This window comes from Falco rusticolus, chromosome 3, assembly GCF_015220075.1.
Source record: "Falco rusticolus isolate bFalRus1 chromosome 3, bFalRus1.pri, whole genome shotgun sequence".
NCBI classification, from domain to species: Eukaryota; Metazoa; Chordata; class Aves; order Falconiformes; family Falconidae; genus Falco; species Falco rusticolus.
In genome coordinates this window covers 106,950,783-106,973,516 of record NC_051189.1, presented here as the reverse complement: position 1 = coordinate 106,973,516, position 22,734 = coordinate 106,950,783, and the positions used below count along the sequence as shown (strand labels likewise).

At 35.7% G+C, this 22,734-nt stretch overlaps 1 protein-coding gene across 1 annotated transcript in view; it reads left to right on the top strand.

Annotated features, from left to right (window-relative positions):
• PRKCZ (protein kinase C zeta) overlaps positions 1–22,734 on the top strand; it is a 67,190-nt gene that overhangs the window by 29,814 nt on the left and 14,642 nt on the right. Inside the window, 13 exon segments of the mRNA XM_037381592.1 lie at positions 2,138–2,223; positions 5,176–5,271; positions 5,273–5,308; positions 6,480–6,561; positions 7,277–7,329; positions 9,320–9,508; positions 12,511–12,608; positions 16,574–16,660; positions 17,363–17,498; positions 18,826–18,913; positions 19,668–19,787; positions 20,743–20,822; positions 21,392–21,481. Coding sequence (XP_037237489.1) covers positions 2,138–2,223; positions 5,176–5,271; positions 5,273–5,308; positions 6,480–6,561; positions 7,277–7,329; positions 9,320–9,508; positions 12,511–12,608; positions 16,574–16,660; positions 17,363–17,498; positions 18,826–18,913; positions 19,668–19,787; positions 20,743–20,822; positions 21,392–21,481 — 1,241 coding nt within the window.

Here is a 22,734-nt window from a genome sequence, read left to right as displayed (position 1 = left end):
TGATTTTGGCTTGCTCGATATTAAGTTAAAATAATTTTCAACAAACTGTTCGCTATTTGCATTGTCTTTTGACAGGGAAAATGTTTGGATTTTTTTTTATTTTAAAAAACCCTAAACTTCATCTATAAGCTGTGGATATTTAAAACTTAGCTGTTTAAAACTTGAAAGATGAGAATTTAAGATGTTTTTGGATTAACTTCTGAGGATTATAAATTTACAGTTTTAATACCTTGTCAGAATGTAGCAATGCTTATCAATCAAGTCTTATCGATGTTTTTAAATGAAATATTCTTTGCTGCATTGTCTGGGGCATTTTAGTTAACACAAAAGTATTTTTCTACATACAGTATTGGTCATTACGGATTTTTCACTTGTATTAGACTGAGAAAAGGACAGCTTTAACACTAACATAATATTGAACTCTGTTTAAAAGCAAAGAAACAAAAAAAACCCCCCACCCCCCCCTCTGTTCAACTTCCTGACTGAGTCTGGTGGAGAAGTTGCAATTTTTTAAGAAGAAAAATAAAGCAATATGATAGACCCTGTTAAGGTGACAGGGAAGAAGCGAGGATCAATGTTATAGTGACCAAATGCAATTGCTTGCTACAAAACTGAGTTGTTTTGGCTGGCAGAACCAGTGTACCTAGGTATGAAATACAGCATATATGGAGCCATGCACAAGGTATCATAAACACGTATGTTTTACTGTTGTCTTCTCAGATGGAGTTATTTATGATTCCTATGCTCTTTAGTTTTCCTTTCCCCATGAAACTGCTGTACTTAATATTTTTCCTGTTCAAAGTACATGAAATAATTTTGTACAAGCTGCCAACTGTGTTAAGTTGCATTATAACTGGTATAAATAATTTGTTTTTTAAAAGGCATACCAGTTAAAACTTTGTATTGGAAAAATCTTACTCATCATGTTACTGAAGACAGCTTTAAAACAATGCTGTTGAAATGAGAATTATTCTAGTTGTTCACATTTTTTTTCCCAAGTAAGAGGATATTATAACACCCATTAAAACACTGTAAAATACTTTTCCTGGAAATGTTTGAGAGGATGTCAGACTCTTCTCACTGCCTAAAATATGCTTGTTAACTTTTAAATATTACAGGAAACTTTTGAGAACTCCTAAATTAGAATTTCTTCATCAGTGTGATTAAAACAAATTATTCAGCAATGAAAAACTTGCCAAATCTTTTTTTAAAGCTTTTTAGCCTCTTGGTAGCAGGAGTATGTTGTTGCTTTTAACATCACTACTGAATTTTCTGCTTGCCTCGCCACCCTCTTCTGTTTTGCCCTGTGTGCTCCCCACTGCACCCAGTACCCACTTGCATTGCCTGCTGGGGAGAGCTGGTGGTCCTGGTTTGTGGCAGGGGTTGGCTGTGTCCCCTTCACAGCTTTGTACAGCTCTGAGTAGGGCTGGTGTTGCCCAACAGGGTTTTCAAGACTTTGTAGCAAATTCTCTTAATCAGCCAGTCACACTACAATTGCACACATGCATGTGAAAAGTGACAACAAAAGAAATTTGGAGTAGGTGCTAGATGCTGTCCTCTTGAAAAGTCTGGCTTGAACAGATTAAATGATTTGTTGTTATGTTTAGAATATATCGGAAATAATTGGAGACCTACGCTTGAACTGTTTGCTTAACAGAAGGAAATATTTTTGGGTAACGTTTAATCACAAGATACAAATGAGGTCAAATAATGTAACTCTCAAGACTTGTAACATCTTTAATATTGCATATCTAATAGCACCAGACACCCTTTACGTGTTTACATATGAAGGTGAGATCAGCATCGTAATTTTACCAGAGGAAGCTGTTTCTTTAACGGTTATCTGTTGCTCTCACCTGAGCTTGAACAGCAAGCAGCCAAGAAACTGTAACAAGATTATGATCATGTGAGGAAAAAGAGACAGGGATAGAGAAAAGGGAGAGGCAGTGGTGAAAGCACATCCTGCAGAAGCTGTCATTTACGGCTGCCTTTAAAAAAAAAAAAATCGCAGGGATTTTAGCTGTGCGTTGATATTTAGAAAAGCAAGATTGTTTTGAGTCACAACTTGCTTCCATAGTGTGTCTGTATTGCTGGGCTAGCATGCTGCTGCTTTACACCTTTTTCATTTCTTTCTTAGAATCAATCTACCGACGTGGAGCCAGAAGATGGAGGAAGCTGTACCGAGTGAATGGGCATTTGTTCCAAGCCAAACGTTTTAACAGAGTGAGTACTGTTGCATAAAATGTTGGGTTTTGGTAATGTTCTGTGGTAATTGTTTTCTCAGTCTGTGCTTTTTCTATATTTGAGTGTTGAAAAGAAAGGAAAAGCAAGATGCTTATTCATGTGACTTCTCAGTCTATGCAGTGTTATTCAGGTCATAACAATCAGGAAAAACTTGGAAGTCTTTGAATCTAGGATGGAGTTAATAATATAGGATTGGTGAAAATAAATTATTTTTAAAGTCTCTAAAAATTTATTTTTGTGACTATTTAAACTGATATATATTTTGAGCACTTCTTACCTCCTTTCTGCTCTTTACTTGATTTCGATTGCTTGTTGAATCTTTTACCTTTAGTACTTTTTGTCACTTTTAAAGATTAGAGCTCTTGATGTTAGCTTTAACTGTTTTCAGTCTGAGGTATTACATAGTCTAATTAAGAACAACCCCCCCTGTTTTATTGAGCTAAAATACAACTGTGTTGACAATATGACTTAATCCAAATAAGCAAGTGAATGTCGCTTTAAGGCTGAGACACCTCCTTCACTTATCCCATTATGCCTAAGTATTGCAGCATATACAATGTAGTATATGCTTTTGGGAATTCCATACAAAACTGAGTACAGTGAGGTGAGTTTAGCTTTTTGATTCAACAGTAACTTTTTTTTTTTTTTAATTATGAAATTAGCTCTTTTTTTCCCTAATGCTCCCTACCCCAAAACTGCATTGAAGGAAGGAAAAGCCCCTTAAAACTCAGTATCATATCACATACTTAGGTGAAAAATATGTCATGTGTCTGAATTATAATATGCATTTGTATAATGTGATGTGTGAAGTAATGTTTTTTAATTTATAGTATGAAGCTTCAATGTGCATATTTGCTACATGGTTAAAACATGTTTCTTTGAAACACTGTGAGTGCATACCTGCCATGTTAATAATCCATGTCATAGTGACGTTTTAACTGAAATTAGGCAAATAGTGAATATACGCATAAAGATTTTGAAACCTCATTAGCATGCTCATTTGTCAACAATCCTTAACAAGACTACTTTGTTATAACTATCTGTATACAAATGAAATACTATAAAGCTGGAACACAAAGCACATCCAACTGAAGTTAGTAATAAAGTTGATATGAACTGTAAAATGTGACATTAAAAAGTATAAATTAATAATAAATTATGGTCATATATGTATTACTGAATTAGATACCAAATTAAAATTTTGACTGGATTTTAATCCTTATGAATTCATTCCTCTTTCAAAATAACCTTTTAAAACTTTTTCAGATAATTCTGGTGAGCAAACACATGCAAAATCTAAACTTGTTGAACATACTGTAAAGGTTAACTCTTTCTTATGGCTGTGTTTGTAAGCGTTTTGGAGAGGCATGAGAGGGGTGCCTGTATTACTGAAAGAATTTGGGACCTGACACTACATCTTTCTTTTTTCTTTTTTTTCCTTCCCTCCCTTGCTTCCGTGCATCTGACTGAAATAAATGAGATTATTTTCTTGCATGTCATTTCCAGGGCCTAAGACATTTATTTAATTTTAATATTAGTGCTGCCAAACCTGTACAAGAATACTGAAGGAAGTCTGATGGACCAGGAATTTTGAAAGAAGTGGCTATAGATAGATGTCCAAGGCTTCCTCTCTTATTAGGCAGTATGGGTTTTGGCTGGCTTTTTTTTCCTGAGCAGTGCAGTCTGGGTTTCTCCTAATCAAGGAGGACTGGCTGTACAGATGAATGGGATGTAGTTAAGTTTTGTTTTCTACAACTGTCAAAATATGAGAAGGGCAATACAGAAAATAGTTCTTAAAAATTATCCATTCTTTAATCATTATTCTATTATTTTTTAATGTTTTCTAATACTACTAGTAAGTATTTATAGTAGCTTAACACTTTTGGGCGGGACACCGTGTGTGATTCATTAGTCTGAGGATCTGAATAACCGCACTCTAACTTGCCGTTTGCTAGGAGGAACAGAGTTCCACTGTGTTTGTGGCTTTGGGACAGTTGCAGAGTCGTCTAAGCCTGAAGTGGAGGATGAGTGCAGGACTTCATCTGCAGCTTTGCAAATGATAGGCCGTGGTCTTAGGTTGTTACGGTAATTACTGTAGAAAATTTGCAGGTAGGGAATAGTGACTAAGTCTTCTGTTGGTAACCTGTGTGCTGTGTGGAGGGATGGCTGAGACTAGGTGACTTCTTGGCATGGAAGAATCTTAGATTGCTATTTGGCATTTTGGGTGAAGTGGTATAAAATGACCACAGCGCACATCCACTGGAAAAATTATTTAAAGATCTGGCCCTGTTAAAGTCAGCAGTAGAATGTCTGGCTTCTTAATTGTCCTCATTTTTACTTTAATTTATTCAGATGCCATTTTGTGTGCATGTATAAAAAAGGCCATATTTTTTTTTATATTAATAGTGCAACATAGGGAGGTTTTACATCAGACTTGTTAGATGAGTTTTACTGACGTTTTACCACTGTTAAAGTATATAGGTGCAGAGTATTGAACATTCTTCATACTTTAACTGTCTTTTTAACACTTTGTGCCAGTGTTCTCCAGTTTGGGTGTTTTTCATGCGTAATTATGTAGTGCCAGTCCTGTCAGGTTTTGTTTAGGTAACCTCTGTCAGAATCTGAACTCAAAATATATTATTCTCTAAGAATAATTTGCTAATGTTAGGCTGTAATGTGTTTCCATATGCTGGAGATACTTGTTTTCTTAACATCCATTAAAAAAGGACTGCATTTAGCTGGAATTCTTAAGTATAACAGTGTAACCTTCAGCTAGCAGGGAAACCCTGGCTATTCTAAAAAGAAGTATTATTGAACATCTGTTAGGAAGGTGACCAGGATAGGTCTTGTTGGGTGGATTCTTGTTAGATAACTACTCATCTACAGAAAATAATTGATAACTGCATTGATAATATGCATTCTGCCTTTCAGAGAGCATATTGTGGCCAGTGCGGTGAAAGGATATGGGGTCTCGGAAGGCAAGGCTACAAGTGTATCAACTGCAAATTGTTGGTCCTATAACGTTGTCCATATACTTGTTCCACTGACCTGCAAAAGGCATATGGAAGTTTGTGTCTGTATAAAGCTAAGATGTTTCATTGTGTCCGTGTTGTTGTTTGTAGATGTGCATCCTGAGTATTTAAATGCTGTGTATGGCTGTAGATCTATGACACACGGTGGTATTGGTTTTCAGTTCCTGAAATGACTATGGAGGGCAAGCATTTGGATTGTGAGCAGTCTGGGAAAAGTGAGAAAAGGAAACTTGTGATACGATTTAAAGTGTGAGCAAGCTGAGTTTGACTTTACAGTAGACATATTGCATTTTATATATGGATAAAGAGTTGTCACGGACAGTCTTGGCATTGGTTCCTTCTAGCCTATGGGAATGTTTTAAGAACTAAAGTGCTGCATGGGTTTTGCGCTACTGCTGTAAAAGGCTTGTTGCTTTCATGGTCTTGGCCTTCGTGGTTTCTCCGGTACTTCCTCACTCCTCTCCATTTCCCTCATTCCAGTGGCAATGCTAGTGTCTTTCCTTGGCTATAAACGTGCGTCTGTATCCCTGAATATTAGCCCTTCCCCATACTCATTGCAGACTATAACCAGTGTCTCACAGGTGGTTGCCTCACGTTTTTTCTAACTCAAAATTTTAACCAGTATTTTTCTTTATTGGTATTGCATGTGACGTGCCTTGACATGACTAGATCCTTTGCCAATTTTTTTATGCGTGTTGCTATACCTACTGGAATAGTCCTACATGTCTCATAATGAGTTGGGAATGAGAGCAGCGTCCAAACATACTGTAAAACTATTTGGTATTGTGATCTTTACAGATTTATGGAATTATGGAATATGCCAGTGCTCTAAATTGAGTGTGTAACATCATGCTGGAGTGTTACCTTAGTTGCAGTTCCATATGAAATGGACTCAGGAGTCTTAAATAGAATTAAAGTTTGAACTTTACAATAAAATATACTAATCTTACTTCTAGAAAACAGCTAAATATCTGTTGCAGTTGCTGAGAATGGTTGACATGGCATTTAGGCTTTTGGTAGGCGGGTTTTATAATGCATTACAAAAGGTTAATATCAGGAAATATTTTCTGCCAAATCCAGTTTCCATTCTGGAAGATGCAAATATAAGCTTCTCATTATATTGTAGTTATGTGGCACGACATACTTAAAAAGGAACTGCATAAACCAACGGTTTTTTCCTATGTAACTTCTGTGTTTTGCAAGGATTCGGTCATGCCTTCCCAGGAACCTCAGTTAGATGATAAAAATGATGAAGTTGACCTCCCTTCAGAAGAAACTGATGGAAGTGAGTACTTTGTTGTTTAATTGGAATTCATACGTTTCCCCGTTTGGAGGCCCAGTTTCAACTCTTCTGTTTGGTTTTTTTGAAGTTTACTTTGGGTTATCTCTAGTTTAGTCCCATGGGACTAAATGCTCGTTAGGGACTCTGTTACAGTAGATGTACTTCTGAAGCATATCTTCTGGTTTGATTTCAACCTAAATTCGTATGCTCCAAAACCATTCCAGAATGTGAAATAAAGCACAGAGCAACTGGCAACAATGGATTTAGTTTTTAGAACAAACAAACCCCCTCCACTTCAGATCCAAGCTGTGATGCTAATATAAGTGCACCCTCAGACTTTTAAGTATTTAATTTTGTGTAATTTGGAGTGTTCTTTCTAGATTAATATTTTTTGATGGTTTAACCTGTCTTGTTTTAAGGGCCCATTTATCATACCCGTTCTCCAAAATTATTCTGGCCTTTGTCAGATACTGTTATGAGCTCAGAGGTTTATCGTTGGATTTCTTACTGTCTCAGAGTTGGTTGTTTCTACAGCGCCCTTAGGATCTGCTGTCAGAATTACAAGAATAAAGTGGAAAAAATTTGGTCAGCTGTCCCTTGGTATCTGAAGTGAACTTCTGGCCCTAAGCTACTAAACCAACCTTCCATTTATCAACTTTTTAAATTATTTCTGATTAAGGTCTTTAATAATGACCAACTTGTTTGATTCCTTTTCCAGTTCCCTACATTCCTTCAAACCGGAAACATGACAACATTAAAGATGACTCTGAGGTATGTTTTAGAAATGTTTTTGTAATTCATGTTTGCACACCCTCAATCATACAGCTCTTTATAAAATAGGTAATTACTTGTCCTATTTCTTCGGCTACCTTTGAAAAAAGAAGTCTGGGTTTTCTTTGTGAAAACTGATTATTTTTTTTTAAGCATTTTTGATAGATTTTTGATATTTCTTCTATTTACAGCTCTTTCTATCCCAGTTATGATGCGGGAGAGACTTTGTTCTTTTTTTTTTTTTCCCCCTCCGTTCATGTTGGGGCAACAGTGATTTAGTAGAGGGTTTGACTTTATTGGTCTTTGCAACAATGGTGGCTTTGACATTGTCTTGTCTGTTCTCTCTAATGGATGTACAGCCTTTATCACCCCCAGGCTACTTCTACCAGCTATCATTGTGAAAGTTGCTTCAGTCTGATAATACATTAACTATAGAGCTCTCTGAAATATTTCGTATAAATAATACCTAATAATTTATAGACAGCTCTTGTGGAAATACAAGTGGAATAACATACACTTAAACTCTGTTTTTCAGCTCTTTTGTAGTCGGTCTGATACAATCTCTCCATACCAAGAACGTTACTCCCTTAAAGCAGTTTGAAAAATCTCAATCCATTTTAATTCTAAAGAGCTTTAAGACATTATTTTTAAAAAGGCTTCTGGCATATTTCAAATAAATAGGATGCACCCGGCAGAACGCTAGCAGTTAGTTTGATACCCTGCTTTTAACAAGCCTTCACCTTTTTTTACCTCTGCCTTCACGACAATACTTGTCACTACCATTATTTTACACTTGAGTAGTTCCTGCTCTTGGGTAAGCGACTGCCTTACTTTCAGACATATGTCTAGATTTTATCTCAGATTCAGAGTTGGAAGGGTATAAATTTGAAAAACCACAGATAATTTTAATTGCTATCTAGAATTGCTGAGATATAGTTAGTGCTCAGGTAGATGCTGTTTGTGTTTAATTATTGCTAGGTGCTGTTTGCTCACCTGTTCTGAATTGTGCTGCTCTGATTTTCCCACCTTGCTTTTGAGCTTTACTGAAATAATTTAAGGTATCCTACAGAGAGGATGTGGCATTCTGGGAGCTTTGTTGACTAGAATCTTTAAGCTCTGAGCAATCTCTTCTAATAGCAGTCAATCCTAGATCAAGATTCTTTATATAAATACTTTCCATAGTTCAGCAGAATGCTGATCTGCCTACAAGTACAGTATTATGAGGTCAGGTAAAAATAGGCCGTGGAAGTATGTTAAAGCATTGTATATATTGGTGAGGCATGAAATGTCAGAGTACATGCTGCATTTGTCTAGTTCAACAGCCTGATTTTCAGTCTCACATGTTCACATCTAATTTCAGCGGAGTCAAGATAAAATTTATATTTTTAACTAATTAATTTCAAAATAACATTCTTAATATTGGCGTATTTCCTGCAGATTGTTGCATTTGAGAAATTGGTATCTGCTGCTGTATGTTCCCAGGCACCTATTAGAAATTTTCATTTTCATTAAAACTGTAGTGAACTTATTACAGACAGCTCTTGCCTAAACTGAAACAGACAGGTACATTAATTAGCAAATTACTGCTTCCTTATCAGCTCTTTTTTTTTTTAGAGAGCCTTTATTAATTTGTACTACAATATCTGTCAGAATATGAAATACACTCTTCTACAATGCCTGCAGTTCAAGAATTTAAATAAAGCCTAATTTCTGAAGGCATTGCGTTCCATTTTCAAGTAGGGAATATGTAAATGATTCATTGAACAAACTACTACCTTGAAAAACACAGCAACTTTCAGTAAGAGCAAAACCAATACCAACCGATCATTTCTAAACAGATGTGTTACAATCAGCCATTCAGATCTGTGTGCCACTGACAATGGCCAGCAAACTCAGCAAATTCTGTCCAGTGGCTGAAGACCTCTTTGCTTTAATACTTACTTGTTATGAAAATGTCTTCTATTTCTAGCATCTGTTTCTTTTTATACAGGATATCAAACCAGTCATTGACGGAATGGATGGAATTAAGATTTCTCAGGGGCTTGGACTACAGGACTTTGATTTAATCAGAGTTATCGGACGTGGAAGTTATGCCAAAGTTCTTTTAGTTCGGTTAAAAAAGAATGATCAAATTTATGCTATGAAAGTAGTGAAAAAAGAATTGGTCCATGATGATGAGGTAAAAGTCTGTATTAATTGCATTGTTACATATTGTAAAAAGTTAGTATGCTTTAACAAAAAACATTCCATTAAGAAGGCAGCTAAGGTTTTAGACAGCAGTTCCATGTAGAAGTTTTATGACTTTTGAACTCGTTTGTCATCAACTGTCTGCATGAAGCACCAGACTAAATCTGAGAGAAATGTCCCTTATTTTAATAACAATTAACAATTTTCAATAGTCCTAGTAGAATGCACGTGAAAAGTATTCCAACCTGAATGTGCTAATCTGTAAATGGTGAGATAAATAGGGTCGAATTTGGGCACCTAATTTTGAAAGAAAGCAAAGATGTTTTCCAAGGTGAATGAACGTACCTGCAAAGTATTATCTGTAATTCAAATAGGGGCTGAAATTGTGTTCTTATAGTCAGAATTATAGGACTTACGTGCAAGTGACACAGTACTCTGGAATATTTTTTTTTTCCATGGGTTAAAAAAAATTATGCTACTGCCCTTTGAGGTCACTGTGTTTTAACTGCCTTGTAAAAAATACTTGTCTGCCACAGAAATCAGTGCTGCATTTCTTGATTATTTCCAAAATCCTGTTGAAATTTTTTTTAACGCAAGATCTCAAATGCACAAGTTTCAGGGGAAAAAAAAGCCACCAACCAACCCTTCATCTTTTTCCTGTAATTGTCATGCTTCTTGAAAGGTATGGATTTCATATCCATCCTATTTTTTTCATAAATGTGATGAACCAATCACAACAAGCAAGGAAGGTAGATCTGAACCACCTACAATGCTGTTAGACTGGAACCTGCTGTGTTCGGTAATAGAACAGGGGATGGGGTAACTGGAATGCACGTGGTCAGACCACAGCTCTGATGAAACTACTGAGACACCTGATGGAACGACAAGAAGCATTGTCAGGCTGCCAGCTTTATTGGAGTGCTGCAGCGTGACATGCTCGTGCAGGAGTGGTAGCGTGTATGATGGGGTACAGAAAGTATGACACCAGTAAAGAGTTGATGAATAAAGAAGTACTGTGTCATCCTTGCGGGTGGAATCCCAGGCTCTTAATAAAATAAAAAAAGAGATGGACAATCAGTCTCACCTCATAGGGAATTTCTTATATAGCTATTGTTACAATAGAAAGTGAATTTTTCAAACAGAACACAATTTTTAAGCTGACGATGTTGTATTTTATACTGTTAGGAAGGCTGGATTTCTTGGAAGTAGGATGTTGGAAAAAAACCCAAACCACATTGTTTTAAGTACTACTTCTGTTGGTACTTTCAATCAGTTTCTTTTGCTGCCATTTTTGTCATTATTCCAGAGGCTAGGGTTAGGACAGTAAAGTTGTCAAGCTCTTCTGAAATACTTTGCCTTGCTCACGTGCTTGGTGGGGTTTTTTTCTGACCAAAGATTAGATTGTTGTGTGGTTTATTTACTATTTTCTTTAACACATGCTTTTCCAAGAAGGTAGAAACTAAGGAGAAGTATTAATGGGTTACGCAGTTTTTCCTGAGAATCGGAGGTAGATGAGAAGTCTGTCTTGAATAGTGGCTCTCATAGATAACTGCATAGAAGATAGAGCTATTTGTTTTTTCTTTTCTATGAGGTAGGCTGTATAATGAAATTCTGGGAATTGATAGGAAATTCACTGAATTCTGTGAAAGCATGAGACGTTGCAAGTAATGGAAATTTCACCTCATAAGTCTTTAATGGAGAAAGACAATTAATTACATAGAAAGTATGTTTAAACGGGCTGGTGCTTTCCAGGTAATGGAATTGTTGCTGGGGAGTGGTAAGCATTGTTTTCTAAAGGAAACTGAAGCAAATCAAATACCTGGGCTTCTGCTATGAACATTTTTCTAATCTTATTAGCAGTAGTGCACTAGTGTAGTACTGATGTACTAGTACACAAGCACAATAATCAATGAGTTTTCCAGACTGTTAAAGAGAAGCTCATTCAGTAAAAACAAAAAGAAGTGGACATGTTTATTGTTTTACTCAAAACTGGATGTTTGGCTCATGTTTGGACCCAGGTTTAACCTTCCAACGTGTTAGGTCTTCAGGAGGGTGTGAGTATAAAACCTAACAGATTTATTTGATCTGATGGTGATGTTTCTTGATTTCATCTGAGACTTTAGTTTGCCTAATTATCCTTGAAGGGAAGGCCTGGTTTCTCAGTTTCTGTGTTTTTTGTCTCCAGATAGGTTGGAAAGCTGGAATATCTGTTGGAAATGGAGAATTTTTAGAACAGTTACATTTCCAGTAATGTAACATGGCAGTGTACTGAGTGTTTGCAGGGTGGAACATGATCGGTGTATTGCATGAGGAGTAAATATCTACTGCTAAAATCAGTTGTACTTAAGGTTTACATTTGGTACGGTTATATGAAAAATGAATTGCTTTGTTATTTCGGAACTGAACTTTGAAGTACTATGCTAACATCCTTCAAATTTTGATAGATGTTTATTATATGGTATTGCACTGGGTATTCAGGACTTCTCCCTCTTGAAGTATTAAAGGTAGTCTGATACTTTTAAGAATGGGTTTGGTTGTACAAACTAATCGGGTTTTGGTAGTTTCATTGAATTAATTTTGAGTTTCAGATGAGAAAACAAAGTTCAGTTTGTTTGAACCTTTTAAAAACTGGAGAGTCACATCGCTTGTGTAACTAGCATGAGTTGCTTCAGCAGCCTTGGGATCATTTAGCTAAGACAATTTATTTCTATGAAGCAGTATGAGCAGTGTAGCAAATATTGCAGATGTATGATATTTTTAAATGGCTTAAATTTTGTGCAGACCTTTCTACATGGTTAAGAAATTCCTGAATATGTAATTTAATTAAAATGTTTTCTAACTTCCTCCAGATTTTAGGGGGGGTTGTCTTTCTGAAGAACATATGTAACAATGACGGTATATGTAAGGGAGCATAGATGTTCACAATTTCTTTTCTGGGAATACCCACAGTGGTTATCCAGCAGGAGTTCTGATTGTTCAATTACTCTATTTCAGGATATTGATTGGGTACAGACAGAGAAACATGTGTTTGAACAGGCATCCAGTAACCCATTCCTAGTTGGTTTACATTCATGCTTTCAAACAACAAGTCGGTAAGAAAGATCTGAAATTATTTTGTTTTGAAAATCTTGATCATTGTACTAACTGCTTCTCATAAAGCGAACGTAACCACTGCCATCACGTAGTAATTTTTGGAAGGAAGCATTAGTATCATTAGCCAGTGTCGTGTAGAGAAAAAGGCAGGCTTTTCCAGGTCATGATCCAAAGGGAGAAGGGAAATGAGGAGGAGGAGCTGTGCGCTGTCTTCCTGAGCACCACCGGCTGTGTGACTTCAGGAATAGGAGGATAGTAGCGGGGTAAAACAGAGCTTTGTAAGAGAGAGCTTATAATATTTGATTCTATTGAGGAGAGCCGAATCACTTCTCAGAAGTCTGAACTGTAGTTCTCTGTTCTTCAAAACAGCATAAGAGTTGGGCTGCTCAGTAATCATAGTTTTCAATAATAACTTTAAACCTACATGTGTATGAAGTATGTTTTACCTGTGAGGCTTATGAGCCCTTAGCACATACTGATCAATGATGTGATTTTAATTGAAACAGTGCTTAATAAGATACTTAGATACATTGAAATTTATTTTATTTTGCCCTGGTGTGCAAAATCCAAAGGGGACAATTTGCTTCTTATTTTGCAATTGGAATATGAGGAAAATCATGAAGAACTTTCATGCCCGTGTTCATGTATGTCACTGGGCTGTTTGGATATGTGGGGGTTTTGTGGTTTGGGTATTCTTGTTTTTACAGGCACCTGATTACTGTTAACCTTTTATAATGCCTGGTGCCATATGTATCATAATCAGGAGATGAAAGTCATTCTATCCAGCTTACTTGAGTGGCATTCTGTGTAGAGTGCAAACAATTTAGGAAGTTTTCATGGATTATCTAGTCATTTACACTAACACAAAATACAAAAATTCAAGTGGTCAGGCAGGGTGAAGTATTGAGAGGGAGGCTTCTTATAAATAACGCAAACAAGAAAAAGACCAAAATCAGCACTATGAAGTTTCTTTGCATGCCAGTTTGGTAGTTACTCTGACATACTCAAGGAGCAGAAATAGAAAAAAATATATGCTGAATGTAGTCAAAGCTTTCTGTATTCCTGTTGTATCTTTAGGAGTCTGTTTTTCCAGCCTAGCTTCTCCTTGTGGTGAAACTAGGTTTTTGCTTATAACTTCAGCCATTTGCCGTGGATATAGTCATGATGACATGAATTCACAATTTGTTTGTAGCTGTGATGTTATAAAATCACGATTCTGACCTCATTACAGGAACAGAGAAGCACGAAACTGATTTCAAGTGAATAAACTCATCAACATGAGATTGTGTTAACTGGCCCAAAGAAAAAAGCTGTATTACAAGAACATTTTGTGTATAAGTGTATTAATAGGGGAGGAAATGTTGGAAAATAACATGTTTTTTCTCTTAAGTATAATTTTAAATAAATTTTTAAGATAAAAGAAATGTGTCCTTAAAGGTGGTAATTGATGCTAAATGTAGCTGTTTACATTGTTTCAGATACTAGTGATGTTTGTTTATTACTGTAATAAAATACGTGCCTTGGGCTTGCCCTGAATTTCCAGATAAGTCTCTTCCAAGGTGGCAACAATCTGAAACCTCCGTCCAGCGAAACCATTGGTGTTTGAGTAAATCATTCTAAAACCAGCAAGGACTGCCAGTCTTCGCACACTTAGGTGCTTGATTGTAACTTAACACAGGGAGCTTTAAACTGCAGGTTCTGAATGGGGATAAACATTGGAAGCTCCTAAATAGGATAGGAAAGTTGGAAGCAAAAATACCAGGAATGCTGTAATAAAATACAATTTTTTTTATAAATGCTTAAAAAAGCATTAGCTATTTATTGTTTATCTAATTTTAAATTAGTGCTTATATTCTTCTGGTGAGGCCAATGAAAGACTTGCAAGCTGGGTTGTATCCAATAATTTTTCCTGGTTTACCTTTTCAGTTTTTAACACTGAATGCCAGTGTTTCAAGTGAAGAATCTTTTTCAAAGAAAATAAAAATCTTCTTTAATTGTTACCAGTTAGAATGATCTGAGAGACTGGAGCATGTGTTTTCCAAATGTAATGTTTTCCAGTGTGTGGATATATGGAAAGGAGTTTTCAACTCATGGAAAATGAAGTGTATAAGGAAATAGTGCCTCCTGGGATAGCCGCAGCCTTCGTAAGAAACTCTCACTCAGCACGTTTCTATCCTGTAGGTGTCTCTGACCTTGGCAGCATTGCCTGGATCATCTTTTCCCAAGGATGAAACCTTTCCTGCGAACTGTAATAGAAGTCTTTTTATATGGCTGATTCCACCTGTATTTCTTTCCCCTACTGACTTTTCTCTTGTTTGTTTTGAGAAGACTATTCAAAAACTTGTTCTACAGAGCATCTAGTAGGTCTTGAGACTGCAACCTTTCTGTGTCCAGACCTTCCATTTAGTGGATATGCTGTGTAGAGAGTAACACAAGTGGGTCCATCACGCTTTCTTTTAATTCACATTTTTCTACAGCTAAAGGTCTTGGCAAAGTCAAGGCAGGGTGGGATTTCATTATCCCTCCTGCTAGCTCACCAAATTTAGTTTTAGTCTCTGATAAATAATAGACATAAGTGAATTGATTCTCTCAGTCCTCAAATTCTGTAGTCTCAGTCTATCTATGCAAACGAAACACAAATTTTTTGTTCCAGGAAAGACAGTATGTTTCTTAACAGTGTGTCAGGAAGAGTTCAGTGATGCTCATAGTCTTAACAGAAATAATTTTGTATGTGTATATTAATAATATGCTAGATCATGTAACTTTAAATGGAAAAAAGATTGTGTCATATGCTATTCAGATAAAACTTTTTTATTTAAAGTAAATTTGGGTTACGTTTTTCTAAGTGAGTCTTACGTCATCTTGCTTTCAATAAATCTGAGCTTTTCAGGGACTGAACCAGCACAAACAGCAAGCTTCATAGTTACATATTTAATTGCTATCACAAATCCTACAAAACATATTGATCTCTGTAATATTGCCAGATATTCATTACTTACTGTTAATGAAGTAATTTTTAAAAGATGGTGACCTTTTAGTGGCAAAACTGTATCAGAAACACAAATGAGATTTTTCAGATTTTGCCCATGTGGAAACCTTGGTGACTTAGGTGTATATGAACTGCACCTCGTCTGCAAAGCTTTTCAGATGTAATGCTGCAGCTTGGCTATTAAAAAAGGACTTAGTCAAGCAGAGTAACAATTTAATAATGATTACATTAGGGTAAAGCTGTGTCAGACTGAGTAAGAAAGGTTTGCATTTAAATTGCATCTTTTAAAGTTTGGGGTTTTTTTATCTTAAAACTTATTTTAAATGGTCAGCATTGTTTCAGGCAGGCTTATTTTTTTCAGGTGTTGTTAGTCAAAGCAGTGCACTCACTGAGCAAATTTTATATTGTGGAGTTTTATTCCGTAAAACTCAAAAGAATCAACATCTTTGAAGAAGAGATAATTGCGTAACTATGTTGTTCTTACATTTTTTTTCAAAGGAGTGGCAATTTTACCTTTTTTGGATAAACTTTCATTTTTGCCATGTGTCATCTTTTAGCATACTTCTGTGATTTTGTTATTATTTCTAAGTAATTTTTAAAGAAATCGCTATCATTATATGCTTAGGGTTGGCGGGTTTTTTACATCTATTGCAGAGTACCTTATTATATTGGGCAAATGCTGTTGTCTTCTGTACTGTTTAAGTAGTTCTGCAGATTTCACACCAAGTAGTAGTCTGTTGTATGCAGCTGCCTTTCCTCTCCAGTTAGTCTGGCATTTAAATAAAGGATGTGATCCTACATAATATGGATCAAATAAGCATTCTCTTTTTTTCTCTGAAGTAGTTTCTGTAACTATAGAAACCTAGAACTCTGAATCAAGAGCGGAAGTGAAAATCGCTCAAATTGGAAGGATAAGAATAGGTTTTCTTCTTGAGATTTTCCTTGGAATCCATTAATTGTATTATATACTTTCAGATTGTTTCTTGTCATAGAGTATGTAAACGGGGGTGATCTTATGTTTCACATGCAACGGCAAAGGAAACTTCCCGAGGAACATGCAAGGTATTTTACTAACGCAGTTATGGTGATTGTTTTGGTTGTAGTTTTTTAATGTTGTATGAAATGCTTTCCAAACTTTATTCCATAAAAGAAGATGAGTAGCAAAGAAAGAACAAAAGGTTTATTCTTAATTTTAGAAGGTTCTGCCCTGGGAAGATATGTTACTTTTATTATTTTGAATGCATTTTTTTTAAAAAAAGCAAGCATTTGATAAGTAGTAACAGTTAGTCCTATTTACTTCTGTTTATTGCTTCATATTTAGGTAACGTTTCTTTGATCTGTTGATAGAAGATGTAACTGCTTACTTTCATCTTAGGTTGAATTAATATGGTGTTGGTAGGAGAAGACAAAAAATCTGTTCTGCATGGCTTTGCACTACACAAAGTCTCAGTGTAACTCTTAGTAAGCTGAAAACACAGGGCTTCTGTGTCATACGTGGAATTTTCAGGAAAAAATCTGCAGGATAAAGAAATTTTTTTTCACTTTACTAATTAAGAAAATATTTAATTTCCCATATTACTTTAAGGCGTGACTTTACAATATATGAGGTCAGTGTCCTTACGAGTAAATGTAGCTTGGTTTCGGTATACCAAATGACAGATAAAAGCTGACCGTAAACTTGTATTTTAAGAACAGATTTTTTTAACTGTACCAGATTTTATACAATCTTAATGCTAATATGAATTTTTTCCTTTGTAATTTCAGGTTTTATGCTGCTGAAATTTGTATTGCTCTAAACTTCCTACATGAAAGAGGCATAATCTACAGAGATTTAAAACTAGACAATGTTCTTTTAGATGCAGAGGGCCATATCAAATTAACAGATTATGGCATGTGCAAGGTAGGATTTTTCTTACCTTTCTTTTGTCACTTTGACATTCAGTAGTATATCTCTTTTAATGCTCATGTTGCTGAACCCAGAATTTGGTTGTGGAATGGGAACTTTATTCTGAAAAATGGCTGTTGAAGGATAGAACCACTTTTGTGATTTTTTTTTTTTTTTTTTTTCCCTTTGTGTATTTCAAGTTATGTGGGTCGCTCATTTCTTTTATCTGTTTTTCCTGCGTGACCCAAGCGGAAAATCTATCTTTAAGACAAGTATGTTTTTGAAAGGGTCTTTTCCATTTTTTTATGGCGTGTGCTCCTGTGAGTATGAATTGCATTCATCGTTCTCTGGGCTGGACTGGACATTATGAACCAACAGGGGCTGTCCAGTATCGCTGTTCTTAGGCTGCAATCTTTGGTGCTGGGAGGCGATTTAGAGAGCATTATTTTCAAAGCACCTGGTAAAGTGTGGCATGTACGTAATGTGATGCAGGGGAAAGCAAGAAAACGTCAATAGAAAAAACTAAATTTTAAAAATTAGATGTGTAAAGTTGGAATGCCAGATGTGACTGAAGTGTTTCTAATCTGACCAGAATTCTGCTGTCCCCTTAGAGCTGTTGATTTGACCTCAAGTCTCCTTGTTCTTACTACACTGTTTCTGGCTAGTTTGTGAAATGACATTAAAGTCCGGTCTGTTTGTGTGTGAGAATTAAGTTTCTGAAGCTAAAATTGTATCTGGTATTATGTTGATTTTTACAAGTCCAGGGATTGAGTGTATAATACTAATTTTTACTTAGCTTATTTCAGAACGTGGTTAAGGCATGTTATGGTGACATAATGAGGAAAGCTCGTCTCACTCCCTCCACAGAATAGATATTGCACCAGTTTCTAGGAATGCTGGACTAGAATGATTCACCACTGTCAAAGTGCACAGGTTGTGGGGCTTCACTTGGAATGCAGCAGTTATGTAAAAGTTTGAGTTCTTCATTCCTAAAAAGTGAAGGTTTTCCCCAACATCTGTTTGAAAAGGACTTCCATGTTGGTTTTGATCTAAATTGTGTAACTTTGATTTGAATTGAACTAAAGTGTATCTGTAAACAGTAAGCAAAATGTTGTTACAAATGTGTTTGTGATTCAGTTTTTATCAATTAATTGGCTGAAGGTAAGCTGTAAAGTCATAAGCTGGCTTTGTGCACCACGAGTATTTATTTTGCTCTATCATTGCCTTTTTTGAAAGGAAGGTCTTTAGACTCCCTAAGTAACTTGGCTTTGTAAGTCTAATAAAGGGAAATTCCCAGAAAAGGAGGTCAGCTTTTAATCTATGAAATGATTTATGCACGTAGGAAGGTTTGGGCCCTGGTGACACTACAAGCACTTTCTGTGGGACACCAAATTATATTGCACCAGAGATCCTCAGAGGAGAAGAATATGGTAAGCTGTGACTAAACGATTTGTAATTATAACAAATCACAAAGAAAAGTTCTAGTTCTAGGTTGCTTGAAACACATTTATTCTTAATTTCCACGTTCTTGTGCTGTTTTATGTTGAGACAATTGAATGTATATTGTACAGTTTTAATTTTTTCTGAAATGATAAGGTTATATTTGTTTTCTTCTTGCAGTCGCTCATTTCAGCTTCTTTTTAAATCATATGTTGCCTGAAAAATGACTATTAAATGATACTGTAGCAAAACAAAGTCCTTTCCTTGAAGAACTTGACAGCCCAGCTACTATTATCCACCAGGCAAGGCTATAGAATGCTATAGCAAAGTTACTGCTCATGCAGAAGTCAAAAGTATAATGATGTTTTTAACCAGTATTGTTATTTGTGAACTGATCTGCTCAATAGGTTGAATCTGTCTTTTAGTTATAAGATACTAAAATTAAAATGTTCAGCATAAATAGAAATCTGGAACTTCTCAGCTTAAATACACTGAATTTTCATTGAAGCGTTGGTGTCTGGCAGACTATACAGATTACACCTATACGGATTACATTTGTAATCCCAGTTCAGAAAGGTCTCTCAAATGTCACCCAGTGACGGTGTAAATCGTGATGCCTGTGGCTTCAGTGAAAGTAGAGAATTTCAGTAGTTTATAGAACCAGGCGATTAATCATCATTTATGAGAGAAAACACCTAAGTTCAAGGAGTCCTGCCTGAAAATCTGCTCTGCAAATACTTACAGGGTTCAGTGTGGACTGGTGGGCTCTCGGTGTGTTGATGTTTGAAATGATGGCAGGAAGGTCTCCTTTTGATATTATTACTGACAATCCAGACATGAACACTGAAGATTACCTCTTCCAAGGTATAGTCATTTTAATGTTATTTTTTTGTTTGTTCTTGGGGGAGAAATAATTAAAACTAGTAGTTCCAGGACAGTTAGGTTTTCCTTCTGCGTTGTTATCCTATAGCTGCCTCTAGATCTACTGTAGATAAAGGGCCCCAGTATTATCAGTTCTTCATCCCAGGAATTGATTTTGTTGGAGTCAGATAAAATGCTCTGGAATTAGGAAGCCTTTTTCAGACAATAAAATATTTCTTTAAAATGACCGCATTTTGGAAATAATGGACAGAAATTGTGTAGAAAGGTGTTTTCGTTAGAAGGGAGTCCACAGGCCAGGAATGAATTTTAAAGCACAGTGAGAGCATAGGAGGATCTTTCTTGACAATAGTATATCAACTTATAGTTTTGTTCCAGAAAATTTGATATTTTTTTTTTTAACTTGTGATTAATACAATTTTTTCTTAACTGTTTTGCCCCTCAGGATTAGTGATGTTTGAATTGCTCTTAAAAAAAGCAGTAATACTTGCCATATTTATTACAACAGAAACAGTAACAGTTTGGGGAATAGCGAAATTGCTTTCTCCTCCCTAATATGTAGAACCATTCTTTAAACTAGTTACTACAATTATGTGACAGAAACTGCCATGGACGTCTTGACAAGCCTAATGTTAAATCAATTCCTGCTTAAAATCATGCTTTTCCATATACTGAGGATGCTGCAAAAGTTTTTCTTCCCTATTTATACTACAAACAATAGAAAAAGGTAATGAAGCTTAATGGTTGGGTTTTTTTAGGACATGTCCGTATAACAGTGCCTTGAATTACTGTAGCTGCTTTTGCTTGCATTATTTTAAACAATTACTGTATCTTCCCATTTTCCAAATGGTAATGTTCTTAACTAATAAAATGTTTGTATTGAAATCCTGGGCAATGTTAAAACAAAAACCTTTTATTGCTGTTTTTAAACCTTTAACAGTTATTCTTGAGAAGCCAATCCGGATTCCAAGGTTCCTTTCTGTCAAGGCTTCCCATGTATTAAAAGGATTTTTAAACAAGGTAAGTAACAGTCTCTTATTTTTAGCATCTAAGATCTGGTAGTCAGAGCTTCCTCTTGAAAGCAATACAGTTAAGAAGTTAATCTGCTTACTCCTAGGAAAGTCTATAAAACCTTGGTATCCTGTATGTTAAAGAAACCCACTTCTCAGTTGCTAGTTTACTGAGGGACTTCCATAGCACATACTTGACTTAAAAGCCTGCAGCTAGTTGGGAAAAATAACTATAGGTTTCTTTATAAACTCTTCTGTAATACTTAACTGTTTCTTTTATTGAGCTGATTGAAATCCATAGAACCATTATAATTTTAAATGGAGAAAAGAAGGATATGAATTATACATTATTAAATAAATGGGTTTTTTTAGGTTGTAAAATATCATTTTAAAATGAAATTTCAAGCAAACTTCATTTTTAAAAAAAAGAATGAAGATCCCTTGATAGCCATAATATGTTTATCTTAGCAGCAGTTTGCATAGTAATGGGGAATGCTGGAGTCGCGTATGTGGGCTTTTGACAAACACAGACTGTAACTGCTGCAGAGTATGTAATACGAGTTTCTGTGTTTTCTGCAGGATCCCAAAGAGAGGCTTGGTTGTCAGCCACAGACAGGATTTTCTGATATCAAGTCTCATACGTTTTTCCGCAGCATAGACTGGGATCTGGTAAAAATAATTACTTCTGTTTTATATGTGTTCAAAAGGAATAGATTCTTTTAGTTTATTAATTGTGTGCATATATTACAACCCCTTTACAAACAGTGAAATTCAATTCCATAAATTCAAAAGCTATTTTGCTTTCTCCAGGTGATGGAGAAACAAGCTTTCTTTCATGATCATAAAGGAAATGAGCTTTATTTCATGACCAAAAATCTGGCTTGCTTCCAAACTCTAAGAATGGTTACAACTTGAGGGTATTGTGTTTAAGATGATGAATTTTTAAATTTTTAAAAAAATTTAAAAAAAAATACTAAAGCATTGGTGGAATAATTTATTCCTTGGTTTCTATTTGGAGAGTCTGCAAACTGATGCACTGGGTTCTGCTGCTATAAAATTTATTCATCATTCATCATACACGCAAGGTGCCTGCAATTGTAGAGTGAAGGACTGCACAGATTTCCAGTGTCAGAGTTCAGTGCCTTACTCTTCTGGGTTCTCATTTCATATCGTCCGATGAGTAAACATTGCAGCCTCCACTGAATGAGGAAGTGTGGCCTAGCAAAGACAGCCCGCTGGAATGCTATCCCGGTACTTCATCTCTCTTGCTGTGATTAGAAACCTTTTCTGCCTTGACAGGAAGGTTAGTGGTTGATTAACTCAGCCAGTAGACTGGGTAGAGTGTCATGAAACCAGTTTGGATACAGCCATGGGAGATGAGGTGCTTCGGTTACATAAAGCATTTGCAAACTACTTATAATACGTTAAAAAGGAAAAAAAAACCCAACCTGAATTTACAAATTGTAGTTTTTAAAATCAGTAGGTTTATTCAGGTAGGTAACAGGGTTTAGTAACATGAGTAGGCATGAGTACAACCAGGTCCTTTTTTTTTAAGGATGTGGCTTGAAAGCTGTGTGGTTATTAAAAATGATTCTCTGATGATTACTTTCAGGTTTTCTTTATTACTGCTGGTGCGAGGGAAGTTTTTAGTTCATGATGGAGTAGATGACTTGCATTTCAGTGGTTTTGGAAGCATACAATTTTATTGAAATTGTTTTTTAGAAGTTTCTGTTACTGGGTAATTGTGCTTGCTTCTGTCTTGATCATAGAAAAACATCACAGAAATTACATTTATTATGTTTATTAACGCTTGAGCAATAAAACAATTTGGAACACTGCCTTATCAGCATTAATTTTCTTTTTTTAATACCTAGTTGAACAGTGAAAAAATATGTGTGCAGTAGTTCCATAGGCCTAGGAAG